This window comes from Panthera pardus, unplaced genomic scaffold, assembly GCF_024362965.1.
Source record: "Panthera pardus isolate Hobbes unplaced genomic scaffold, ASM2436296v1 HiC_scaffold_6, whole genome shotgun sequence".
NCBI lineage: Eukaryota > Metazoa > Chordata > Mammalia > Carnivora > Felidae > Panthera > Panthera pardus.
The window spans coordinates 4,258,978-4,286,671 of NW_026526991.1; the positions used below are offsets into that span (position 1 = coordinate 4,258,978).

At 54.3% G+C, this 27,694-nt stretch overlaps 1 protein-coding gene and 1 pseudogene across 11 annotated transcripts; both read right to left on the reverse strand.

Moving 5' to 3' along the window:
• Nucleotides 1–868: 868 nt before the first annotated feature.
• On the reverse strand, nt 869–23,897 carry A4GALT (alpha 1,4-galactosyltransferase (P blood group)). 11 transcript variants are annotated; one of them, XM_019447091.2, is made up of 5 exons: nt 23,795–23,869; nt 16,566–16,659; nt 14,403–14,570; nt 4,541–4,597; nt 869–2,844 (listed from the first exon to the last, which is right to left on the reverse strand). In XM_019447091.2, exons 3-5 carry the CDS (start codon nt 14,492–14,494, stop codon nt 1,737–1,739), a joined length of 1,257 nt encoding a protein of 418 aa, XP_019302636.2. In that variant the 5' UTR covers nt 14,495–14,570; nt 16,566–16,659; nt 23,795–23,869; the 3' UTR covers nt 869–1,736. The 11 variants fall into 11 exon arrangements, with proteins under 11 accessions (XP_019302636.2, XP_053751695.1, XP_019302640.2 ...); XM_053895720.1 differs by having other exon boundaries at nt 14,403–16,217; XM_019447095.2 differs by lacking the exon at nt 14,403–14,570 and having other exon boundaries at nt 4,456–4,597; nt 23,795–23,867.
• Nucleotides 16,455–16,523, reverse strand: LOC128775113 (U4 spliceosomal RNA; annotated as a pseudogene).
• Nucleotides 23,898–27,694: the final 3,797 nt, after the last annotated feature.

Consider the following 27,694-nt stretch of genomic DNA (forward strand, 5'->3'; position numbering starts at 1 on the left):
GTACCCAGTAGGCGTTCGCACACGACGGCTAAAAGGCTGATTAACCGATGCTTGATCCTAGGAGGGCACCTTACCTGCCTAAGTATATACAGTTATAGAATTTCCATTATTGAAGTAAAACCTGCTCGTTCTAAAAAAAAAAAAAATTAAGATAGGTGAATGATGTTGTGGTTGGAGAAATTACTTACATAGAATCCATTGTTTTCACCAAAATATCTCCTGTTCTTGAGGACCCCTAGAGCCAGGGAGCTCACTTCCTAATAAGGCTGCCCGAGAGGGTCTGCAGGCAGAACCCAGGGGTCTCTAAACACCTGCCCCTTGGCTGCCAGGGTGCAGCCTGCCGAGCCCGAGTCCCTGGCAGCATTGTGGCCCTGCAGGGGGAGTGCTTCTCCAGGCCGACCGGAATGCCCAGCTCTCAGAGACGGCTTCCTCAACACCAACCAGCTGGGGCCTCACCTGGCAGAGAGCATTTGCCTCTGGCCCAGCCCTGGGGCTGCCAGCAGGGCACCTCTGGTCTCTCCCGGGATCTTGGCCAGGCATCCAAGGTGAGGCAGGAGGGACCCCACAGGCCAGGGGCAGCATGGCCCTACTCTGGTAATGGGCTCTTGGGGGCATCTCATTTGGCCTCATTTAGGTTATGCACGGGGCGGGGAGGGGGGGTGAAGGGTAGGGACGCAGGCTCCCCATGCCAACCCCACCCCCGGGCTGTCAGCTTATTGGCTGCTGGGTCCCTAGACTCTGCTCTCTGGGCAGGCTGAGTGACCTCAAGCTTGTCACCAACCCCCTCCAGCCCCAGATGCTTCCCCATCTGCAGGATGGGGCTAATGTGGGCTGTGTGAGCAGGTTCGTTTCATCAACCACCAAGCACTTGGTGTCAGAGCATCACTTTTATTATATTTATTATTATCATGTGTTGATCGTGGGGGGGGGGGTGTTTTCCTTAAAATGCTTTTCCTGAGCCAAAAGAACTCCACGCCCCCATGCCCTGGAGTGGCCAGCTGGCACATCTCACCCTTGCAACAACTCTGGAAACAAGAAAGAATGGGGTGGGCAGGCAGGCCTCCCCCAAAGGGCTCCCCAGGCCAGCTCTGCATGTCTCAGTGCTGCTGAGAAAGAAACCAAAGGCAGAAAAGAGCCAGGCACCTACCTGGGTTCACGAGGCTGGGTTTGCACCCCCGGCTCTCCTACAGGCTGCCTCCCCCTGCTCCTCAGGAGCTCCCTCTCCTTCCTATCCCCTTTTCTTGGGTTTTTCCACGCCCCCGTGGTGGGCACCTCAGCCCCCACCAGCCTGGCTTCCCTGTGATGCCCTGGAAGACGATTTGGTGTTCACGACGGCTCTGGTGTGCCATCCAGACGACCCAGATGTTCACCCGGCTCACTCCAGCTGATTCTGGCTGCCGCTCCCCCCTCCCCACCCCCGGGGACCGGCTGCCTCCACCCTGAGATAGCACACTGGCCTGGGGGTGTCCCACCAGCCTCACACTGAAGGGAGTGTATCCAGGGGCCTACAGCATGGCCTCCAAGAACACCTCCTGGGCCAACAGTTCCCCGCCCTCCCCCCAGACTGCCCCAAATCCTGGCCTGCAGCAACTCGGGCCTCCCTCTCCCAGGCCACAACACCACCCTCCCCACCCCCCCGCCCCGTCTCGCTTCCCCCGGGGAAAGGTGACCGGGTGCCCCTCTCCATCAGGACGCCCGGGTGGGGCGCAGGGTGGCGGGGGGGCCCGGCAGGGCCCTCACAAGTACATCTTCATGGCCTCGTGTGTCGTGGGGCAGTAGCGGGCATGGAGCTGGGCCAGCAGTGCCCTGGACGTGGCCTTGAAGCGGGTGCCCTGGCTCTTCCTGTTCCACACGTGGACGGCGTAGGTGGCGTTGAGCAGCCGGCGCAGCTCCTGGGGGCTGATGTCCTCGAAGTACTTCTTCCAGTGCTGCCAGGGGATGGGGTAGAAGGCCTCACAGGGCAGGGCGGTGACCCCGCGGCAGGCGTGGCTGTCACCCAGGCTGCGGACGGAGCACCACTTCTTGAAGACCCGCGTGAGCAGCTGCGGGCCCTGGTGGCCCCAGATCCAGCCGTTGTAGTGGGCCACGAAGTCTCGCATGCACAGCGCCATGAACTCGTGGTGGCGCTCGAAGGCCAGGAAGGCCCCGTTGAGGACGTAGCGGGACTGAGTGCCCAGCGTGTTGGTCAGATTCCGCAGGCTCTTGAGGACGATGAAGTCCGTGTCCAGGTAGATGCCCCCGAACTTCCACATGAGCGCGATCCTGGAGGCGTCGGAGAGCACGGGCAGCAGGTAAGGCTCCCACCGGCGTCGCCTGGCCGCGTACCAGGCCGCCAGCGGCGTGTCCCGGAACAGCTCTTCCAGGTCCAGCGGGAGCACGTGGACGTTGGGGAAGCAGCCCAGAAGCGAGAGCCCCAGGTGCCGGGGCAGGGAGGCGTTCCCGCCGGGCAGCCCCTTCATCAGGACCACCACCCGGGACTCGGGGTGAGCCCTGGCCGCCGACTCCACGGAGCACATGAATAGGAAGTTGGGGTTGGTCCGGTCTGAGGTCTCCAGGAAGAAGATGTTGCCCGGAGGCGGGGTGCTGGAGATCGGCGTAGGGGGCACCAGTCGGGGGCAGGGGACGTCGGCAGGCAGGTTAGAGAACTCCCTCTGGCCGCCGGGCTCTCCCGCGATGTGCCAGTAGATCATGACGGAGACGAAAAACGTGAACTTGAAGCTGATGATAAACAGGGTGCAGACCCGCTGCCTCGGGGCTCCCCGGAGCAGCCGCAGCAGGCAGTCAGGGGGCCTGGACATGTTCTTCCCAGATGACACCAGGAGCCTCCAGCGGGAACTGGCTGGTCTGCAAGAGACGAGCAGCACATCAGGGCAGGCTGCCACCTCCCTAAGCCCGAGAAAGCGCTTCCCACAGACACTGGCCACGGCCGATGCTGGCTTCCGAAGCCCTGGGGGCCCGCTGGCCGCAGAGTCCCATCTCCTTCCTCACCTGGGAAAGCTGGAAAAGCAGGCCACGGGGCCGAGGTCTGGGCAGAGTCCCTTTCGCTCTCTGTGACACACCTGCGAGCTTCCCAAGGACGCGGCCAGTGCTATCTACGACACGTGGCCATCGCGGGCCCAGGCCGGGGTTCCGGCAGCCACGAGGGTTGTCAGAGGTGATGCTCCTGCAAGCGGCACACAGGCCCCTTTGCCGGGTGAGGCCGGTCCCCCTCGGGCCGCTGGCAGCCTGTGATTCGAAGCCTAGCGCTTTACCCCTCAGCCCCATTCAGCTCCACAGACCAGCTGGAACTGGGCCGAGGAGGCAGACGGCCAAGCAGCCTTGGGGACTTTCTGCAGAGAAGCCTGGGGCTCAGGCGGCCTGGGCGCTGGCTGCTAAGGGGCTGGCTGGCAAGCTTGCAGGACGGGTGGGCTCCAGACACATGGGGATGCGTGCTGGGTCCTAAAGCCCTTGCCTCAGATGCAGTGGGGTCTCCTGGGCACCTGGCTTCCCCAGCCCCTGCCCTGGGCTGTGCAACTTACAGACGCAAGTCTGGAGGGACAGGGGCGGGGAGGTTGTGCCGTAGCCGGTAACCTTGCCCAGGACTATTGCCCTTGGACCCTCACCCTCTCCTGGTGATGTCCACTTGGCCAGCAGCTAAGAACATCCTGGGGGCCCAGCAGGTGGCTGGGGGAACAAAATAGGCTTGGGCTCTGTCCCCAAGGGTAGGACTATAGGAGCATCGGGGAGGCACGGGACGTGACGTGTACCTGAAACAGCTAAGACCTGGGGCAATGCGCTCAGCTCAGATTTGCCACCTTCAGGACGGGAACACTGGAACCCACTAAAGGGTTGGCCGTCACCACACACGTGCCAGGTGACCTGCTCAGCACTTCACACATAGTCAACTTCTTAAACCCTCACAACCACCCTTTGCAGAGGCGATCATCGCCCCCATCTTACAGGTGAAGAAACCGAGGCACTGAGAAGTCTGGTAAGCTCACATACAGTCCCACGGTAGGCAAGTGGCAGGGCAGGGGTTGGAAGCCAGGCCATCTGGCTCCAGAGTGCACTCTCTCACCCCTGCACCATCCGGCCCGGGAGAGAACCGGCAGAGGGGACGTGGGAGCGTGCCTGGCACTTTGAGGACTCCGTGCACATTCGCCGGGGCTGTTCTCGCTATTCGCAGGATCCTGGCCGCCGTGTACTCAGTGCCTTCTAAATTCTTGGTGCCCCACGCAAACCCCCTCTGGCTCTCAGTAACCCCAGGGGTGGTTGTATCATTTCTCCTTCAGCGGCCAGGAAACTTGGACACAGAGGGGCGGGGGGACTGGGTGCGGCCCGCAGGCTAAGGGGAGCTGGAGTCACCCCTTCCCCAGGACAGACGGATCTCCTGGCCTGAGAGCGAGACCGAGCAACCGGCCGGCCCTCCTGGTGGAGGGCCGGGAACCGCGATGACGTCACTGGCTGGTAACTGACCAGCCTGGGCGGCCCATGGCGGCGAGGTGGGGATCTGGGCCGCCGGGCAGCCCTCCTGGAGACACGCCCTGGCTCAGCAGCCAACCTTCTCTGCCAACAGGAACACGGCCCTTCCACAAGCTCTCCGCGTCCACAAATCCATCTGTAAGACACAGCGAGACACAGAGTGAGGGGGGGTGGCGGGCTCACGGAGTCAGCCCCCAGCCGCACAGGGGGGATGTTCATTGATTTGTTGACTGTCTCGGCCCCACAGGGAATGTACTTGGGAGAAAGGGAGAGCTGGGTGCGGCTCTGCCCTGGGGGAGCTCTCAGCGTGTGGGGGGACCATCTGGAAATGCACTAGTCACAGTTGAAATGGAGCAAAGGGCCCAGCGGGGCCAGGGAAGGTGGCTTCTGGAGAGGTCACACTGATGGAGGGGCCTTAGCCAGTTGGGCCTCCATACCGCCAAGGGTGCCTGCACACCTGCCCTCCCCAGAGCCCAGCTCAGTCCTTGGCGCATAGTAGGGACACACAACCTGATTCATCCTCTCGTGGACCCGCTCGCTCACTGACTCACTCCCCTGGCAGCCAGAGGGACCCTTCAAAAACACAAGCCAGGTCACGTCATTCCTCTGTTCAGACCCTCAGTGATGTGGGAGGCCCCGGTCGCCCAGGTGCCCCCGTCCCTGACCTCACACCCCACTTGCCCTACCCCAGCCACGCCTGGCCTCCTCACTCCTTCTCAACCCCACCGCCCACCCCCGTGCTGCCATCTCAGGGCCTGCACACTTGCTGTTCCCTCGGCTTGGAATGCTCTTCCCATAGTGTTTACCTGGCTCGTTCCCTCACCTCCCTCTCGTCCTCAAAAATCATGTCTCCCCAGCCCTTCCATAGTCCCCTGTGGAGCTCGCGGCACCTAATCGAGCATCCTGGACATTTGGTACTCGTTTGTTTGGGTTACTTATTTGGAGCATAACCCCACGAGGACAGGTATTTTTTGCCTTTTGTTCAGCATCTAGAAGAGATGACTCTTGGAAGGTAGTGAACAAATACCAAGGGAGGGAGTGACTCAGCGGGTGGGTGAATGAAGGTGGGAGCGAGTGAGTGAAGGAGCAGATCAGTGAATGATCAGCGAGTGAATGAACGAATGAGTGAATGAATGAGTGAATAAGTCAGCGAGCCAGCAAATCAGCACGTGACCGAATAAAGCAGTTGAGTGCCTGTGTGAGGGACCTGGGGGTCGGCGGCTGGGTCAGGAGTGGCGGGGCCAATATACATCAAGAACCTTGTGTTCCCCGGCCCTGGTTTTCAACTGCGAGGAGAGGCTATTTTGGTCTTGAGTATTTTTAACCCAGTGTGAACCACACCGAGCAGGGGACAGACAGTTGGATCGAGCAAGGTCCTGGCTGCTCGGGGGTCCAGAGGCGTTGGGGTGATCTGGGCCTTCTGTGGGGTGGGGTGGGGTCTGGGCCTGTTGGGGAGACAGGATTTGCCACCTGAGCCCGCGCCGACCGCAGGGGACAGTACCGGCCCCGAGCAACACCGTATTTGGTGATAGAGCCCAAGACCCAGGAATAGAAACGACGCGCGGGGCCAAGTTGGCCACAGCCAAATACCCGTGTGACCTCAGGCCCGAAGCATGCTCCTGGCCCCCCTGCATGGGCCTCGCAGCTGTGGCTCAAGTCCTGACCCTTCTCAGTGGAGCCTGGCACACTGCTCCTCCTCCTGCCTCCCTGCCTACCGCTTTCAGCCCTGCACCGGGGAGAGACTTCCAGTTAGCTGGTCAACTGTGGTCACTTCCCTGCCCTGAGCTCTTCTGTGGCTCCCCATCCTCAGGGACCCTCCCAGCCCCCCATGATCCATCTCAGGCAGGTCGTGAGGGCGAGAAGCACACAGCCGGCAGGCCAAAGGGCCAAAGGCCTGACCGCTCCCTGTGGGCTTGGCCCTTGCATTAGTTTTCGGGGCCCCACGTCAGGAGCGTCAGCATCAGGGACCAGCCCAGGGCCTTGGAATGGCCCCACTACCTGAAGATTGTCATTCATTCACGGCCCACAGTAGGGGCATCTCCCTCTGCCCTTCCCTCGGCTCCCAGGTCCAGCCCAGCTCAGCCCAGTGCTGGCTGACCACGACCCAGACAGAACAGGGTCGCGGCGATGGTCAGACACAGTCCACACTTCCTGAACGACTTACTACCAGGAAAGGTGCTCACTGTCCCTGGGGTTCCAGAGCTAGGCCCTTGGAGAGTCTGATATCCCAAGGGGGACACAGAGGCCCAGAGACGGTAAGGGATTTGGCCAGGGTCTCGCAGCAGCAGAGAGTGGGACTGACACCCTTAGGGAGCTCTTCCTACCCCTCTGCAAGAAACGTCCCCTCCCCGGGCCTTCCTCGAGCTGCTGCAGGAGGCTGACAGCCCAGCAGAAGTCTCAAACCACAAAACCAAGGAGATGTGCGAGACTCTGATCAGCATCCTGTATCGGCTTCCTGTGGCTGCGGAAACTGATGACCACAGCTCTGAGGCTGAACGCAGACGCGGATCTTCTCACAGCTCTGCAGAGTGGAGGTCCAAATCCAAGGTGTCAGCAGGACCACGCCCCTTCTCGGGCTCCGGGGGAGAACCGTTCCTTGCTTCTCCCCGTTTCTGGTGGCTCCAGGCATTCCTGGGCTTGTGGCCGCTTCCTCCAATCTCTGCCTCTGTCTTCACGCGGTCTTCCCCTCTGTCTCTTGTAAGGACACTTGTCATTGTACTTATGGCCCACCTCACTAACACGGGATCATTTCCTTAACTCGAGATCCTTAACTTAGTAACGCCTGCAAAGACCCTTTTCCCAAAGGAGGTCACATTCACGTGTTGCAGGGTTAGGACGCGACAATCTTCTCTGAGGCCACGACACCTCCTTTCTGTGTCTCTCTGTCCTGGAGACTCAGAGCCCCTCTCAGGTCACACACTGCCTGGAACATCCCTGAAACGGCAGCTCCGTGGAGAATGTGCCTGGGGGGGCCTCTCTGCGTGGCAGGACAGCACTGGGGAGTCCCAGTGGACATGGCGTGGCAGGCTTTGCCTGCCCAGCATCCGTCCCCCCTCTGCTGATAAAAGTATCCTGATTGCCTTTGAGGGACCACCTCTGCCCCACAGACCCCACTCTCTAGCTCTTGGGGGCGGCACACGTTCAGATCTGCCTAATGTCACGTTCTCCAGCCACAGTGAGTAGCTGGGGGCAGGGCCTGTAACCCAGTGCGGGCCAAGCAGAGTCAGGAGCTTTCCAGTGGGGTCTCTAAGATGAGGCCCGAGCCGGAGGGGAGAGCCTGGCTGAGGCTGAAGCCGGCCCAGAGGCAACAGAGCCAAGAGACGGAGAGAGAGAGGCGCGATGACATCATCTTTACATCTGGATCCCGCTGTGTTTGCAACTGGTACATCCTGCACTTTTTCAGAATGGAGGTTATAAAGTGTTCCTCCTCCAGAGCCTATAAGATGTTCTAAAGCCAGGGAGGTAGGGAGGTAGAGACTTCTTTTTCCAATAGGAATAAGGCAGATTCTTGGTTCTGGATCTTTCCCCCCCTGCTGATGTCATACAGAGCAACACAGGAAAGAGAAAATAAGCCACAACTTACAGCTTTAGCAAAACCCGGGGCATGAAAAACCCATAAACTCTAACTCGCAAAGCTGGACCTGAGTCCAGCAGATACAGCGGTGAGGTGGGGAGGAACGGGGGGGGTGGGGGGGCCCGGAAGTGGAAGATCGTAGAGATCGCCACTTCTAAAAGGAAGACGAGTAAGTCAGAAGAGAGATGTAGCCTGGATGAACCAGGAGAGTTCGAGGATGGAGGCCGGTGTCCCCTTGAACCCGGTTGGGTTCTGTGAGGCAAAACAGCACTGGGTCCTGAGAAGGGTTGTATTTTAAAGAACAATCCATTTCCATAAAAGCAGAGGAGGGAGTCTTTCAACAGAGAAACTTAGAGAACTTGCCTGGCCTGTCTCCCAATTTCTACCAAAACCTCCTGTTAAATGCTGATCCAGGAAAATTCAACCGATTTGAATATAAAAAACAATGGTTAAAGGAATAAACACAGTGTCCATATAAGGAAGCTACAAGAATGAAAAGGGGAAGGAACACTAATGTTCTCCTATGTAGAGAAACTATTCACTATGGTTTAAACATTCACTATAGTTGGGGGCGCCTCGGTGGCTCAGTCGGTTAAGCGGCCGACTTCAGCTCAGGTCACGGTCTCACAGTTTGTGAGTTCGAGCCCTGCATCAGGCTCTGGGCTGACAGCTGGGAGCCTGAAGTCTGCTTCGGATTCTGTGCCTCCCTCTCTCTCTGCCCCTCCCCCACTAGCACTCTGTCTCTCTCTTTCTCAAAAATAAATAAACTTTAAAAAGAAATTCACTATAGTTAAGAAAATTCACTACAGTTAAGAACATTCACTGTGAAAATATCACCACATGGGGCACCTGGGTGGCTCAGTCAGTTGATGATGATCTGGGTCAGCTCATGAACTCACGGTTGGTGAGATCGAGCCCCATGTCGGCCTCTGCACTGACCGTGGAGCCTGCTTGGGATTCCCTCTCTCCCTCTCTCTCTGCCCCTTCCCTGCTCGTGCTTTCTCTCTCTCTCTCTCTCAAAAATAAATAAATAAACTTAAAAAAAATCACAAAACATGTGGCATCTGGGTGGTGCTGACAGAGCGGAGCCTGCTTGGGATTTCTCTCTCCCTCTCTCTCTCTCTCTCTCTCTCTCTCTCTCTGCCCCTCCCCAGCTTGCTCTCTCTCGAAAAATAAATACACATTTTTTTAAAAAAAATCACCACAAAACAAATAAAAATTCTAATACAAAATTACAGCATGAATTTAAAACAATGAGAACAACAACAACTTTAAAAAGTAATTCTAGGGGCGCCTGGGTGGCTCAGTCGGTTAAGCGTCCGACTTCGGCTCAGGTCATGATCTCGCGGTCTGTGAGTTCAAGCCCCGCGTCAGGCCCTGTGCTGACAGCTCAGAGCCTGGAGCCTGCTTCAGATTCTGTGTCTCCCTCTCTCTCTGACCCTCCCCCGTTCATGCTCTGTCTCTCTCTGTCTCAAAAATAAATAAACGTTAAAAAAAAAAATTAAAAAAATAAAATAAAATAAAAAAAATAAAAAGTAATTCTAGCCATGAAGGCAGACCAAAAAGCAGAAGGTACAAGAGCTGGAGAAGAAACAATTAGGCAAAGTGACAGCAAGAGAAGAGGATGATGTGTGAGGACTGACAGACTTCAGGAAAGAATTAGAAGGCAATACAAAAACACTTCAGAAATGAAAACCAAATGGCCGGAGACACACAGGAGCACGGGCTCCATACAAAGTATCGAAAGACATACAAACAGGAAAGGGAGACGAAGTCAAGAAAATCCAACAGAAATCATCAAGGAGATGTTAGAACTGAAGACACGAGGTGGAACAGGCAGCAGAGGGGAGCCAACAAACGTGCGGCCAGGGCTCCTGAGGAAGAAAACGACGCCAATGGCTAGAAGAAATATTTGCGATTATAATTCAGGAGAACTTACCTGAAATAGGGGGAGACTTGATCCCATAGATGGAAAGGCACACCGTGCGTTAGACAGCGGTGACCCGGGACCGTGAATCCCGAGACGTGTAATAGTGAAATCTCTGGACTTTAATTTTTTTTTAAAATGTTTTATTTTATTTTCGAGAGACAGAGACAGAACACGAACAGGGGAGGGGCAGAGAGAGAGAGCGAGACACAGAATCGGAAGCAGGATCCAGACATTCAGCGTGTCTCCACAGAGCCCGATGCGGGGCTCGAACCCACGAACCGTGAGATCGTGACCTGAGCCCAAGTCGGACGTTCAACCAACTGAGCCACCCAGGTGCCCCCAAATCTCTGGACTTTAAAGGTCCTTTAAAGTACCTTTAAAGGCCCCTCTGAGGCTTTAGAACTGACAGAAGATATGCCTTAATCACTCAGTACAGTATCAGCTGAAATGGGGCAGCCACAAGAGAAAGGGAAACCCGTTAAGTTTATTGTTGTTCATAGAAGAGAAACAACAGAGACTCTCTAAAGAAAAAAGAAACTAAGAGTATTTTATATAAGGGTGTCAATATAAATGTAGCCACTAGAACAAAAATACAAGCTTTCCCGAATATCAGAGGGATTTTTTTTTTAAACACAGTGAAAGAATAAAGAATATAGCCCTCCCACGTGTGCAAAGACATATATATACATACACAACATGATGGAAAGAACACCAGACACCTGTCGCATCAATATATATAAACAGGCTTGCCTCGCTTACCTTTACTAAGAGAAAGATTTTTTTATTTAGATCCCAAACAAAACCCAACTCTATCCTGTATTTAAGAGATATACATCAAAATGATTTAGAATGGTTAAAAGCAAAAGAAAGAGCAAAAATATAAAAACAAGTATAAACAAAAAGAAAGCTGGGGCCGTAATCTTAATATCAGACTGAGAATTCAAGCGACCATCAGTAAGTGAGCCAAAGAAGGGCCAATAATAATGCTAAAAGGTATAATTCACAACATACCAAATAATACTGCAGCAATTTTCAGGAATTAGAAATTACAGAATGCTACGATAAATAGATTGAAACACACTAATAAGAGATTTTAATTCCCCACTCTTTTTAAAAAATGTTTTAAATGTTTATTTAATTTTGAGAGAGAGACAGAGACAGAGCAGGAGTGGGGGAGAGGCAGAGAGAGAGGGAGATACAGAATCCGAAGCAGGTTGTAGGCTCCGAGCTGTCAGCACAGAGCCCGACACGGGGCTCGAACCCATGAAGTGTGAGATCATGACCTGAGCCGAAGTCGGACGCTTAACCAACAGAGCTACCCAGGCACCCCTTAAGTCACCACTCTTAACCCAAGAAATAAATATAAATAAGAATTCAGAAGATGTAAATAAATGATCAGTGAGGTTCTACACTGTATCAAACTCTATCTTCATAATAGGCAACACACTTTCTTCTCAAGAGTTGATGAAGCATTCGCTAAAATTGAAAACAAAACTGACAAACCTTTAGCTGGATTCATTGAGAAAAAAAAGAGAGAGGACTCAAACAAACAAAACCGGAAATGAAAGAGAAGAAATAGCAACCAACACCACAGAAACACAAAGGATTATACGAAAATACTATGGAAAATGACCTACCAACAAATTGGACAACCTGGAAGAAATGGATACATTCCTAGAAACATATAACCTTCCAAAACTGAATCAGGAAGAAATGCAAAATCTGAAAAGACTGATTACCAGCAATGAAACTGAATCAGTAATAAAAATAAATAAATAAATAAAAACCAAAAACCCAACAAACAAAAGTCCAGGACTGGATGGCTTCACAGGCGAAGTCTACCAAAGGTTTAAGAAAGAGTTCATACCTATTCTTTAAATAGTTAAACTATTCCAAAAAATAGAAGAGGGAGGAAAGTTTCCAAATTCATTTTATGAGGCCAGCCTTACCCTGATATCAAAATCAGATAAAGATACTACAAAAAAAAAAAAAGAAAGAAAACTATAGGCCAATATTTCTGATGAACATAGATGCAAAAATTGCCAACAAAATATTACCAAGCTGAATCCAACAATATATTTAAAAAATCCTTGGGAGGGGCAGGGGAAAAAAGCATTCAGCATGATCAACTGGGATTTATTCCTGGGATGCCAGGGTGGCTCAATATCCAAAAATCAATCAACATGACACATCCTATTAACAAGGGAAAGGATGAAAACCATACAATCATCTCAACAGATACAGAAAAAGCACTTGAGAAAGTACAACATCCATTCATGATAAAAACCCTCGAGAAAACAGGTTTAGAGGGAACATATCTCAACATAATATGCCATATTATTAGGCCATATATGAAAAACCCACAGCTAACATCATGTCAATGGTAAAAAACAGCTTTTCTTCTAAGGTCAGTAACAAGACAAGAACGTTCACTCTCACTTTTATTCAACACAACACAGTACTGGAAGTCCTAGCCAAAGCAATCAGACAAGAAAAAGATATAAAAGGCATCCAAATTGGTAAGGAAGAAGAAAAACTCTATTTGCACATGACACAATACTATAAAGAGAAAACCTAAAGTTTCAAAAACAAAAACAAAACAAAACAAAACAAAAAACTATTAGAACTAATCAACGAATTCAGTGAAGTCATAAGACATACAGAAATTAATATACAGAAATCTCTGTTGCGTTTCCACACACAAATAATGAAGTAGCAGAAAGTGAAAGTAAGAAATCAAGCCCATTTACAATTGTACCAAAAGGAATAAAATACCTAGTAATAAACTTACCCAAGGATGTGAAAGATCGATACTCTGAGAACTATAAAACACTGACGACAAAAATCAAAGATGACACAAAGAAATGGAAAGGTATTCTATGCTCATGGATCAAAAGAACCAATATTGTTGAAATGTCCACACTACCCAAAGCAATTTACAGATTTAATGCAATCCTTATCAGAATCCCAACAGCATTTTTCACAGAACTAGAACAAATAATGCTAAAATTTGTATGGAACCACAAAAGACCCCGAGTAGCCAAAGCAGTCTTCAGAAAGAAGACCAAAGGTGGTGGTTTCCCAATCCCAGATGTCAAGAGGCACTACAAAGCTGTCGTCATCAAAACAGTATGGCACTGGCACAAAAACAGACGCATAGATCAATGCAACAGAACAGTGAGCCCAGAAATAACCCCCCGCTCGTATGTCCACTTAATCTTCGACAAAGGAAGCAAGAATACGTGATGGGGAAAAGACAGTCTCTTCAAGAAATGGCGTTGGGAAAACTGGACAGCCACATGCCAAAGCATGAAACTGGGCCTCTTTCTTCACGCACACAAATAAACTCAAAATGTATGAACGACCTAGATGTGAGACACAAAACCGTAAAATTCCTAGAAGAGAGCCCCATGAGGGGCTTGATTTCATGAACTGTGAGATCATGACCTGAGCCAAATCAAGAGTCAGACGTGACTGTGCCCACGTGCTCCTATAAATTTTCAATAATTAAAACAATGCAGTCTTTGAAAAAAAATTAAGTTTATGTATTTATTTTGAGAGAGAGAGAGAGAGAGAGAGAGAGAGAAGGAGAGGGCAGAGAGAAAGAGAGAGAGAGAGAAAATCCCAAGCAGACTCCAGACTGTCAGCACAGGGCCCTATGCGGGGCTCGAATTCACGAACCATGAGATGATGACCTGAGCTGATACCAAGAGTCAGATGCTCAACAGACTAAGCCACCCAGGCACCCCTAAAACAATGCAGTCTTAAACACACACACACACACACACACACACACACACACACACACACACCAGAAAACAAAAACAGTGCAGTCTTAACATACGAACAAACAGGACAATGAAACAAAACCTATCACAGCAATAATGAAGTGCTCGCACATCCAGTAAAGGCAGTATCTCCAATCAGCAAAGTAAAATGGGTCTTCTAAGGTGTTGGGCAGGTGGAGTTCACCTCTCAGAACATGCCCCAGGATAAACTCCAAATGGAAAATAATAAACCCCATAAACATGCAGAACAAAACATGGGTGAATTCCTTTGTAACTTCAGAGTTGGGAACGTTTTCTTAATTATGTAGGAAATCCATCCAGAAGCCATAAAAGAACAGATGAATAAACTTGACTCCTTGAAAATGCCAACTGATCCGTGTCCTCCTCCAAAACACCATCAGGGAAGTCAAAGTAGAAGGAACTACTTGGGATAACTTATGTGCCCCTCGGATCCCAAAGGTCCACTTTTCCTAACCTCTAAAGAGCTCCCAGAAGTCAAGGAGAAAACGACCAACAACACAGAGAAGAAAAAGAGGCCAAGGGCAGCTTACGCACAGGCAAAACATGACCCTTAATCTGTCAGCGAGAGGGAGGGTCTTTTTGTAAGTAAAAGAAATGCAAATTGAAACGCTCAGATAGCATCTCTCACCTGTCAGATTGGCAAAAATCCAAAACTTCGACAACCCGTTCTTCTGGCCAGGCTGTGAGCAAACAGGCATCTCGCACATGGCCGGGAGGCATGCCAGATGGTACCAGTCCAGGGGTGGAGGGCAGCTGAATGACATCCAGCGAAACCCTTTGGCCACGCCATCCCAGTCTGTGAATTTAGCCGTAGATAAGTGCCATTTGGACAGGTCACAGGTTGGTTCTCGATTGCAAACGATGAAAAACAACCCAAGGTCTTTCTCGAAGGCACTGATTACACATTGATGCCATGAAAACCAATGTCAGCTCCCAGAGGGCAGGGACCAAGTCTGCTGTGACTCATTGTTGCGTCCCCGTCGTGGCCAGCACGGACGCTAGCACAAAGCGGGGGCTCGATATATAGGTAGATAGATGTAGATAGATAAATACATATATTCTGAACGAGTGAGTAAATGATCCCTAAATGGCCCACAAAGCCAAGATCAGATACGGTAACTGACCAGGGAAATGCCTTTTGCAAACCGTAAGCCATGTGTGGATGCAGATTACAGCTGGTAGAAAGTGTAATTGACACGTCCTGCCTCACCATCTGTGGGTACAAATTAAGGTCACACGCCTTTGACTTTTCATATTAAAGTACCTGAGTGTTCACGGGTCCCGAGAGAGGAAAGGCCACCTTCCCAAAGCCTGGGAGACACGATTTCCACCTAGGGAGATCTGCCCCCAAGTCTTAGACCTCTCCTCTCTTCCCGAGGCCATCCCTCCCTGCCAGGGTCACTGCCCCTCTGCACTGGAGGCTGGACTGAAGATCGGGCTGCCTGGGGTTGGCTTCTCAGGAGCATAGGGTGAAGTCACCGTCCCCGAGCTTTCTGCTCAGTTCAGGCAACACAAGCCACCACGAGTCTGGATTCCTACACCTTTGCTGTCTTGGCATGTCCACACATGCACCTGCCAGGACCCCCTGCAGTGCCCCGGTGGCAGGGCGTGGTGAGCTTTCTGCGTCGGTCGCTCGCTCTGCCCCGAGATCACAGAGGAACAGGTAGCAGAAAACTCTTCATCGGATAAAATCATGCCCGGCTTTAAGCAAAACTGGTGCCTTTAGCACTTAGGTTTAGGCTACATTCTCGGTTAATTTTTGTGTGTGGTATGAGGGAAGACTGCGGCTCATTGTTTTCCGTAGGGATAGTTAGTTTTTCCAGTGCTAGTCCGGAAATGTCTGCTCCCACACTGAATTACCTTGGCACTCTGGTCAAAAATCAATCTGCTGTTTAAGCGGGAGTCTGATTCTGGACTCCATATTCTGCTAATTGAACGACAGGTCTACCCTTATGCTAAGACCACACAGACTTCATAACTGCAGCTTTATGATAAGTCTCGAAATCAGGTATCCCTCCCACCCTTTGTCCTTTTTTTAAGAATTGTTTTGGCCACGATAGGTCCTTCATACTTCTGTGTCAATTTTAGAACCAGCTGATCAATCTCTACCAAAAACTGCTGGGATTTTGATGGGGATTGCACTGAATCCTTACGCCAATTTGGGGAGAATTGTTATCTTAACAATATTAAATCTTCCACTCTGTGAAAAAAAAAAAAAAATCACGCCTGCAAATGCAATGCCCATGGAAAAGGCATTTAGAAACTCTGGCCTGGGGGGCTCAGTTAGTTAAGCATCTGGCTCTTGATCTCGGCTCAGGTCCTGATCTCACGGTTTGTGGGATCGAGCCCCACATGGGACTCTGTGCTGTTGGTGGAGAGTCTGTTTGGGATTCTCTCTCCCTCTCTCTCTGCTCCTCTCTCGCTCACACATACTCTCTGTCTCCTAGAGTAAATACATAAACTTAAAAAAAAAAAAAGAAAAAGAAAAGGAAAAGAAAGAAAGAAACGCTGGCCTGAGTTAAGAGTCCAGAGTTCACCCTACTTGGAAGAAAGTTTCCATGTTGCTTGACTTTTTCCTCTTTTACTGTATTCAAGATTAAAACTAATTGGCAGCAAAAGACAGTGCCCACCCTGCCCCACGCGGTTTGCACACACACACAGCACTGCCCACACTCGGTATTCTTTCAATTAGCAATAATCGTGCCTCGGATAAACCTCATTGGCTACGATACTGCCACTGAGCAAAGCTCACACTCAATATTCTTAACAGTCTCTGCTAACTGCATATTACCTGAGCAAGGGACCTGGTTTCTATCTTCTACACACTTGCTCTGTGATCTTGGGGTACGGCCTCCCCCACCATTTCTGAGCCTCAATTTCTCCACCTGTAAAATAAAGAGCTTGGAAAAGACCATCTCTAAGGACCCTTCTAGAAAGACCTTCCAAATCTGGTTTCTCCAGCACCAGTTCTGTTCATGGCCAGCATCGGCCTCTCTAGACAGAGTATTTCAGGGCCACCTGCCCCTTGGTGTCAGGCCAAGAGCGCAGGCAGATAATAAGGCCAAGGGGCTGATAATTCACAGATAAGAGAGTTCCTGCTCGAGCTGATACCAAAAAGTCTTCCTGGAAAGAAACCCAGCCAGCCCTCGGCATCACACAGAGCACCCTGGTCCTTCATTCAACAAATGCTTGAACACCTACTATGTGCCACCCCCCACTCCAAGGTCTGGAAACACAGACAGCAGTGAACAAAGCAGATACTCTTCAGCTTCATGGAGCTGAAATCCTAGCGGAGAAAATTAACAGATAAAGAAATACAGTAAGCGATAACATGTGCTGGGTTGAGAAATACAGCAGGAACACTGGACTGGAGGACCGGGGCAGGGGTGCTACTTTACATAGACCAGCAAGGGATGGCCTCTCTGAAAAGCCGACAGAGACCTGAAGGAAGTGAGGGGGCAAGCCTTAGGGCTACCTTGGGTGGGGGGGCGGGTAGTGTGTCCAGGGAGGGAAATCAGTGAGTGCAAAGGCCCTGGGGCATGTGTGCCCGAGGTATTGGTGGAATAGCAGAGTAAGCAAGGTGGGAGGAAGGACAGGAAGTCAGAGAGATAATGAGGAGGCAGGGTCATGGGGGGCCTTGAGGGCCACTGGAAGGATTTGTCTCTCTGATTGGGAGACCTGCCTTTGGGAGATTTTGAGGAGGAAGGGGCTACAATGTACCTTATGCTTTAAAGAGATCTTTAGGATCTGGATGCTTTTTGAGACTAAACCAAGGGAGACGTGTGGCAACAAGAAAGCAGTTACAAGGCTCTTGGGGATAATCCAGAGGAGAGGGAGGCACAGGGCTGGGACACAGGGGGACAGCCGCTCTTGCAACACCTTTCTGACACATCTCTCCTGCCCACCTTCAGCCCTGTGACCACAGTCCAGCTCAGGACTCTGTCCTCTGCCTTGAACCCCAGCAGGTCTCCACACCCCACCCCACCCCGCAACACCCGTGCCTTGTGGGCACTTCCCCAGCACCCCCTGCCCCTCTCCAGGCCCACAACCTCCAGACCAGCCAAGCTGACCTCTGCCACATTGCTCAAGCCAACAGGCTCTGGGAATTCCGGATTTCTGCAATACGCTCCCTCCTTTCCCTAAACGCCCCTCCGTGCTCCCCTGTCCAGGAACCTCTTAACCGAAATATGTGGGAAGAGCTGCCATTTGCCAAGAATGTGCCATGTGTGAGGCGTCCTGCCAAGCACCGTTCACCCTTTACCGTGTCCTCGTATCTACCACCACGGCCCCATTTTACACATGAGAAAACGGAGAGACCGACAGGAAAGGTGACCCACCCAATGCCGCGGGGCTAGTAAGCACGGGAGGGAGGATCTGCACCCAGGTTATTATATCTGCCCCAAATTCTCAGACAGCCCTTCCTCCCTGAGTCTCTCCCGACCTAGACGAGCAGGGCAGGCCACCTCCAGGAAGCTGCCTGGATTTTGGCACAGCTCCCACCGTGGGCCGTGGGCTGGGGCCCCCGCGCCGCACACAGTAGGCCCTCGTGGCTCCCTTCCAAATGAGCAGCACTCACCCCAAGGCCTGGCCTCGCCCACAGCCTGGATCCCGGGCAGACCCTCAGGGCCCCGGGGGAGTCCCGCTGGGAATGGCCAGGGTGATTTGGCCTTGGGGCCTTCGGGGCACGGAGCCAGATGCCGCGCTCCCGAGGCTGTCGGTGACCCTAACGAACTTAGGGAGGGCCTGGCGACAGCAGGTGGACCATAAACTTGTGATGATCGAGGGATAAAGGAAAACCATCCTGATGCTCCAGGAGCCCTTGAAAATGACGGTAAAAACTTGAGAGGAAAATCAACTCCATTGCTCAAACCCGCCAGGCTCTGGGAACTCCGAGTTTCTGTAAAATGTGCCTCCTGCTTCCCAGAATGCCACCCCCCCATCCCCTCACCTGCCCCAGCAGCCTCCAGCCACAGTAGGTAAGATGAGCTGCCGTTTGCTAAGAGTCCCAAGTGCCATGCCTGGCGGCGAGGGTGACGGGCGACGTTAGCTGTGTCTTCGTGCCTGCGGCTACTGTCCCCGTGTGTCCACAGAGAGGGGGACGTGTCCAGTCTCCACCCTGCAGCGACACCTCCTGCTTTGCTCTCTCTTGAGGACAGTAGTGTGACGTCACTAAAGGCCTGAGGCGAAAGCACGTGCCACGGTCAGCCTTCCGGTGACCTTGGCACCTCGAGTGCCCGCGTCAGCGTTCCGGTGGAGCCTTTTCGGTCCCTTTCCGCGCACCTGCCACACACAGGGCTGCCGTGGACAGACAGAGCCGCATACGCACGGAAGGAGACCCTATTCCCCGTGCTGTTCTACACCTTGTTTTATTTTTCACCCAGAGACACGCCGGGCTCCTGTATCTTCAAACCAGATAGTGGCGGTGCATACGCGGCGATACCCACGTCCTGAAACTCATCGAGCCGCGCGAACGGTTCTGGAACAAACCCGCCTGAGAGCACACGTGCCCTCTGCCCTCCTATCACGCCCACAAACGCAGACCCGCACCCTCAGTTCCCAGGGTCGCGCGTCACCTCGCGTGGTGAGTCGCATCCTTCGTCCCGCCTGCTTCCCGTCCAGGCTGCTGGAAGTGTGGTTTCCATCCTTCTGCTTTCACGGGCGACACCGCGGTGACTGTCTTAGCACTCCCGTCTTTGAGCACATCCTTAATTGCTTCGGGAGGACTGGTTCCTCGAAACGAGCCGCTTGGGCCAAAGGAAACGTAATTTGCACTTACAGATGCAGCCCACTAAGTGGCCTCCAGAAAGGCTTTCCAGAGCTCACGCTGTCACCCCCTCAGCATGGGGAGGGGTGAGCGCGCTTGAGTTGACGTTCGTGACTGGCTCCCTCGTGACAGGCGCGGAGCTACGTGGTCACTCTCCATTTCCTGAGGACTTCCTGTGCGCAGCCACGGGGCAGAGTGGCTTTCACACGGTAACTCATTTCAGCCTCCCGCCAGCCCTCTTCGTATCCACCAGTGTCAAGGGTTGAGGGAACCGCCGGGGTTCAAACCCCCTCCCCTAGGTGAAAGGGGTCTGCCTGTGGCCAAGTTCACCTGGGAGTGCTGTGGCCCCGGAGCCTCAAACGTCCCCCACGCCCCGCAACAAAGAAAAGGCGCGTAACTCTCGAGTCTTAGTTTCTTCACCTGTAAAATGGGCAGAATGGCACAGGGTGACCGAGGGGGTTAAATAAGGTCAGGTAACAGTGTCTGGCACCGGGTAAGGGCTCAATCGTGGAAGCCCGCCCCCCCAAATCAGGAGGTTGCCTTGGAGACCCAATGGAAGGTGCAAATGAGGACTGCAGACGACCCCGGAGAGGTGGGGGCGGGGGGGGGGGGGCGGCCGTGGGGACCTTTCTGGGCTCTGTGTCTACACCCGGGACAACAGATTCTGCTCTTCCAAACCGAGTCTGTTGGGTGAACGTGAAGATCACTTCTCCCGCTTCGCCCTCACGTGCCTGCCTCTTCACCCAGCGCCCCCCCACCCGTCTGTCCATTCAGACCTGGCGCTGGTGGGACTTCCAGGAAGTGCTATGTGTCCTGCTGGATGGAGTCAGCTCCTGGTGGGTGCGGGTGTGGGCACGGGGGAGAGTGTGCAGGCACTAAGCAGAAGGGGAGGGGTTCTTCTAGTCCCGTGGCCAGCTCAGCTTCCACGGGGATCCGTCCAGAGGGAAAGCAAACAGGCAGACAGGAGAGGAGAGGACCCTCGCTCGGACTAAGATGGGTACGGCTTCCTGACACCTACTAGAAATGGAGGCACCAAGAGGAGAGCGGTTCTCAAGGGCGCGCAGTTAATGTTGGAGGGCCAACGTTGAACCCATCCCTGCCGCTCATCAGCGGACTGAACCAGAACAAGGCACCTTCCCTCCCCCCAGTCTGTAAGTGGGGGGTGATAACACCTGCTACCTCCCAGGGAGGCAGGGAGGACCCCAGGGGATGAGGCTGGCAAACAGCATTGGGAGCTGGGACCTCAGGACCAGAATCTCTTCTCTCCACTGAGCTTTTCCGCCTCTCTCTACAAGAAGATCAAAGCCGGTCCCTAAGGTGTCGGTCCAGCCCTTCCCTTTCGCCTCTTGTCCTCACCAGCTCAGAAGGTCCCTCAACCAGTGCCAGACACCCCTACCTCCTGCATCTCTGGGACCTCAACCTATGGACCTGCCTCTCCTCCGGGACTCAAACACTCCGTCCTCTGGCTCCTTCCCGTCAGCTCATAAATGCAGCCATCTCCGTCATCGAAAAGCACCACAACAGATAAAGTAAAATGAAAATAAAAAACGTGCTCCTCAAAAACACACACCAGTGGCAGCAAAAGTAAAAGCCAAATGATAACCTGGGAGGAGGTCTTTGCCACCAAGAGACCAGACGAGGGGCAAAGACCTCACGGATGAGCTCCAACAAATGAATAAGAAACACAACATATGGTGATAACCATTTCGCAATTCACGCATGCCAGATCGTGCTGTATACCTTCAACATACACAGTGCTGCCTGTCATTTATATCTCAATAAAACCGGGGTGGAGGGGGCGCCTGGGTGGCTCGGTCGGTTGGGCATCCGACTTTGGCTCAGGTCACGATCTCACAGTCCGTGAGTTCGAGCCCCGCATCGGGCTCTGTGCTGACAGCTCAGAGCCTGGAGCCTGCTTCCGATTCTGTGTCTCCCTCTCTCTCTCTGCCCCTCCCCGACTCCCGCTCTGTCTCTCAGAAATAAATAAACATTAAAAAAAAAGTTTACAAAAAAAAAAAAAAAAAAAAAAACTGGGGGAAAAAAACCACACAAAGATCCCGGACATTCATACTCTTTGACTCAGAGTAATTTCACCTCTAGGAAATAACAAGAAATGCATACTCACAGCCTGAGGAGGTATGAATGGTATAGGCCCTCTACAGAGCCAGCTGGCTCTAGGTAAAGCCCTTCTAGAACTTCCTATACATCAGATGCAGTGACTACCAGGTAATTCTCTTTCCAGGAAAGATCTGGCAATGTATAAATGCGAAAGTTCCACGTGACGTCATCCCAAAGAGCCAAGTATTGAAAAGCACCTAAATTTCAAATAACGTCTATTAACTAACATGATGTAACGTATCCAAGTGCTGAAAAATATTTTAGAAAGTGTTTGCGAGAGGTGAGGCATTTGAAGTTTTCATACAGACGAGGTATGTTCAACTACGTTAAAAAAGTATTTTTGAAAGTTTGGCGAAATGGTGAATGTGAATGATTAGGTATCTCCAGGTGATGCAAATATGGAATCTTCCCCTATTTCTCACAGTTAATTCACTCAAGCAACATTTAGTGAGCACCTACTACGTGCTGGGCTGGGCACTGGGTTTCGGGCGAGGTTCTGTCCCTCCAGAAGTTTCCAATCTGGAAGAGGAGGGGAACAATGAAAATACGGGGGGGGGGGGGGGGGGGTTTAGCAGGAGCTGTGAGCTCACCTAGGGGGTAACGTTTGGGAAGAAATGCATTCGGGAGAGCACAGCAGGCGCAGACCTTGGTGGAGGCCAGGAGACTCATACCCCACCCACCCGCCCGCCCTTGGGGAGGGAGAGGCGGGAGAGGGAGAGGAGGGAGAGCCGGGAGGGGCAGCAGCCAGCGGGGAGGGAGAGATAGGGGAGGAAAGAGCTGTTTCCACATTTCAAGCTTCCCTTTCTCATCTGCCCTTTCTTCCAGTCTGGTCGCAAACGTCCCCGGCGGCCAGTTGGTCTTACTCTGCCCTCGTTCCAATTTGGACCTTTCACCTAGACTTTTCTAGGCAGCTGAAAGGGCTTCGGTTGGTACAAGGAAAGGAGGTGCATTTTTTAAGAATTTCTGTTTTGGAATTTGTCCTCCAATATAGAGCTGTCCTGGCCGACCAGCAGGGACGTGCATTCGAGACACTAGGAACAAGCTTGGGAGGAAGATGAACCCCGAGAAGATTCCACCTTTCAGCTCCTCCCTTTCTTTCCTTTTGTATTGGGACCTGGCTGGGGGACACCCCTAGGGGATCCCTGTGGGAACAGGGTGTGCAGGCCTAGGTATGCAGGGTGTAGTCCTGGCCAACGTGGGCCCTGCTTTTGGGGACCCCCAAGTGGCCAGCTGGAACAGACAATCACTGAGGACCTGGGGGAGACGGAAACGGTGTCCTCCAGAGAGAGGGGTGGGTGCGGGGGGGGGGGGGGGGAAGATGGCTTTTAACCCTCTCGGTGCCAGGGGCTCGGCTGAGTCTGTCAAGGAGGTAGGAACTTCTGTTCCGCGGTGTCAGGTGAGGAAACTGAGGCAAGGGGGCTCCGCGAGCAGCGGAGGGGACTGGCTCTCCCCGCCAGAGCCTCTCCCGAGCACAGAGCAGGTCCCACTCAGCGTTTCCCGTCTGGAGAAGGGGGAGGGGGCGAAGCAAGCCGGAAAGACGGTTCGTCGCCGGGTCCGGATCCCCGGGGAAGAAGCGCTCGGGCCCTTCTCTCCACCTGCAGGGCCCTCCCCCCACCTGGGCGCTTCCGAAGCCTCAGCATCCTCCCCCCACCCCGCGCTCCCCGGGCCCCGGGCCGACGCCTCCCGCCCCGGGCGGTCTCCCCTCCAGCCGGCCGCTCCCGCCCCGCTCCCAGCCGCACCCCCTCCGGGGCCAGGGGCGAGCCCCGCCCGGCGGCGAGGCCTCCCGAGGGGATGCCGCGCCCCGCGCCCCAGGTCGCCGCGCAGCGGGGCTCGGCCCCGGGCCTCCCGCCCCCTCGGCCCCTCTCGGCGGGCGCAGGGCCCGGGCGGCGCTGCTCCGAGGGCTCCCGGGCGCGGCGCGCCCTCGCCTCGCCGGCCAGGCTCCCGGTCCCGCCGCCGCGCTCAACTTCGGGGCGCAGTTGGCCGGGGACCGCCGCGCCCAGTCGGCGCGCACCCTGGCGTCCCTCCGGAACAGGTGGCCCGGGCGGCGGCCCGGCCCTCCCCGCCCCTCCGCAGCCCACCCTCCCCCCTCCCCCCCGCGGCGCCCCCGCCCGCCGCCCCCTGCGCGCGGCCCCCGGTACCTCCGGCTCCCGCGGCGGCGGCGGGCGAGCTGGCCCCGCGGGGCGGCGGCGGGAGGCAGTGCCCGGAGTCCGGCGGCCGGAGCGCCGCCCCTCCGGCCCGGGCGTGGTCAGCGCCGCCCCGCCCGCCGCCCCTGCTGGGTCCCAGCTCCCCGGGCCGCGCGTCCCCGCTGCTCCCGGCGCCGCGGCCGGACCGCCGGCCGACGGGTACGGGGAGCTCCCGGGCCTCCCGGCCGCCCGCCCTGGGGCTTTATAATCCGATTGCCCCATTTAACAGATGAGGAAGCCGAGGCTCACACGGTTGTCCCTTGAAGGTCATGCAGCCGAGACGGGGCAGCGCCAGGACTGGAACCCGGGCCTGGAACATCTGCATTAACCTCCCCAGCCCCCCCCCCCCCCCCCGTCCCCAACTGTGACCCGAGCTAAACGCCGTGCAGGCATTTCAGTGATGTGCTTGAACCTTCACAACTCCCGAGGGTCCTCGCGGCTGCTGCGCCCTGGCCCCCACCCCCGCCCCCCACCGGGCCCTCCTGCGGGTCCACCCCCCGCTCGCCCTGTTGTCCCCCCTCCTCTGGGCCCAGCCTCCCCGTCAGCCCGTGACTGGCCCCCGGGCCACCACCTTGAGACACGGGAAACTCTCCACCCCGGCCCCGGGACGGTCTGGCACTTAGTAGGTGCCTTTGAATGAATGAATCAGAAGGACATTCCTCGAGGCTGCCGCCACCCATCGCAGTCTCCGCCGACCTGGCACTTAGACGCCGCCTTTCCTCCCAGGACCCGCTGACCCCCTACGCCCCCTCCCCTCGTCCGCAGGCTCCCACCCTTCGCGCCCGCACTGACTCAGCAACTCTGCCCTCTCTCTCGGTCCACCTGCCGGTACTTCTATCATAAAACCAAAACAAGACGAGGAAAACCCTTCCAGGCCCCCCGGAAACCGCCCCCACGGCTGCCTCACATTCGTGCTTCCCTTTCCAGAAAAAGTTCTCTCCTCCGGTCTCCAGTCTGTCTCCTCCTTTGTCCCTTATGCCCCGCCCCCCACCAGCCCACTAAAGCCATCCTTTTGGGTCCCCAGCGACCTCGTGGGTGTCACTAGAGCCACACGGAGGCTGGTCCTTGTCTCTCGGTCCCTCCAGCAATTCCCGTCAGTGCTGCGGGCTTCCTGTTCTCTGAAGCACCTTCCTCTTTTGGCCTCCCAGACCCACACTTGACTGGGTCTTCTCCTCCTTTGCAGACTCCCTTTTCTCCCCAGCCTCTAGAAGTTCCCACGGGCTGCGCTCAGCTCTTGATCTTCTGCTCCTTTCCCCACTCTTTACCTCGATGCTGTCGTCCAGGCTCGTGGCTTCCGGAGACATCTATCTGCTGATGACGCCCAGATGTGGCCCGCAGCCCAGACCTCTCCCCGCACGCACGTACCTAACTGCTCCCTCGCAAGGCTCCAGCCGGCGGCCTGATCTCTGCCCATGCTGCCCTGCGACTTCCCCATCTCAGCTGAGGACGGTTCCATTTTCCAAATACTTGGGCCCCAAACCTTGACTCCTCTGTGCCCACCGCACACTTTCCCCACGCTCACTCCAACAGCAAGTCCTGATCCGATGTGCCCTGAAAATATGTCCAGAATCTGACACTCCTCATCCTCCACCCCCCCCCACCCCCCCACCCCCTGGTCCAAGCCACTAGCCCCCTCCTCCCCGCCCCCACCTCCTCTAGCTGGTATTCCTGCCTCCCCCACTCCCCAGTCCAAAGAGCAGCCTGAGGGATGATGGTAGAAGGAGGTCAGACCAGTTCCCTCCCCTCCGCCCCTCCCCCCCCAACCCCTCCAGTGGCTCCTCACAGAACTCAGAGGGAAAGCCCCCCTCCCCCCCGCCCTCCGCCCCTGCCTCACCCAGGCCCCATCCCTTCCATGGGGACCCTGCCCAGCCATGCTGGCCTCCTTGCTGGCACTCACCGCCTCCGGGGCCTTTGCTCTCACAGCTCGTCTGCTTGCAACAGCCTTGCAGGGATCTCCGTGGCTCTCTCCTCCTTCGCGCTCAAGCTTCGATGTCAGCTTCTCACTGAGGCTTCCCTGACCTCCCTATCTCAAACCAGACCCACACATCCTGCACTCGCCACGGTCTTCCCTCCTTGATTTTCCCCCAGACACTTACCACCATGCTTTATGGTTTCACTCATGCATTTCTTTCTTTTTTCATTTTTAATGCTTTACATTGTATTTTTGAGAGAGAGAGAGAGAGCACGAGCAGGGGAGGGATAGAGAGAGGGGGATAGAGTATCCCAAGCGGGCTCTGTAACTGAAAGCAGGGAGTCCAGTGCGGGGCTCGGACTCATGAACCATGAGATCATGACCGGAGCCGGAGTCGGACGCTCAACTGCTCAACCGACTGAGCCACCCAGTCGCCCCACGTATGTATTTATTTCAAAGCCAGTCCTGTGCTCTGGGATGTGAGTTCCACAGAGCAGGGGGTCCTGCTGACTTGATCACTGCTATGTCTCCCTCCTGGAACAGTGTCTGGAACAGAGTAAGTGGACACTCAGCAAACGTGTGTAGAACGAATGAACCTGTATGATTTCACCACTGGGAATACAATCCTTTTTCTTTCTTTCTTTTTTTAATTGTTTTTTCATGGTAGTTTATTTATTTTGAGAGAAAGAGATAGAGCACGAGCAGGGGAGGGGCAGAGAGGGAGAGAGAGATTCCTAAGCAGGTTTCACGCTGCCAAGCCCCCCACCCCTGATGTGGGGCTTGAACTCACAAACCGAGAGCCATCCCCACCCCCCCTCCCCCAGCAGCTGGTTTAACCTCACGACCCTCTGAGATCATGCTGCCACCAACTCCCTTTTACAGATGAGGAAACTGAGGCTGAGATGGAACTCGCCCAGCTCACAGAGCATGTCAAGGTGGACAGAGATTGGAACTTGAGTCTGCCTCACCGTAAGCCCTGGGCAGACTCTGAGGTCAAACCCCTCTCGTCTGCCCTGACCTGGCTGCTGGGGGCACTGAGGGCAAGGCATGGAGGAAGTGGGTGGGGATGGAAGAGCCCGTATGTCAGCCCTGCTCTGGCCTCAGTTTACCCATCTGTAAAGTGCCGCCAGGGAGCGCGGGGCATCACTGGAGCCTCTCTGTCCCCCCCACCCCCACCTGACCCTCTTGACCCTCAGGCTTCCCCATTGTATAGTTTGGTGTAACCAGATCAGCTAGATTCTTTTTTCCTTGTGCGTAGAAGAATCCTAATTGGTTCAGCTTTCACTACGGACACCTGCTCCACCCAGAAGCAAACTGGAGGCGCCCCCATCGTCACAAAAAGGACAAGAAATCAAAAAGCAAAGCGACCCCCCCCCCCTCCGTGACCTCCAATTCTCTCCTACCTCCAGCCTGGTTTCTCAAAAGACTCATCTCCGCCCTGTTGTGACCCTTCCCTTCCTGGTCCCCCTCTTATCCGCCCCCCTCCCGCCCCCCTCCCGCCCCGTGCCTGTTCTCAGCTGCTTCCTGTCCCCATCTGTGGATGGGGGCTCTCGTCAGTGTCACAGTTACTTGTCAATACAGGATCAACAACAATACTGCTAACCTTCGTTAATAAAACCACAGACTGGAAGGATTTACTGTATGACCTTAAAAATATAGAAGTATCGGGGTGCCTGGGTGGCTCAGTCGGTTGGGCGTCCGACATCGGCTCAGGTCATGAATCTCACAGTCCGTGGGTTCGAGCCCCGCATCGGGCTCTGTGCTGACAGCTCAGAGCCCGGAGCCCGCTTCGGATTCTGTGTCTCCCTTTCTCTTACTGTCCCTCCCCAACTTGTACTCTGACTCTCTCTCAAAAATAAATAAACATTAAAATATATATATACATAGAAGTATTTCCTGTTTGGTTTTTGACCAGAGTGCCCTAAAAGCCACAGGAGCCTCTG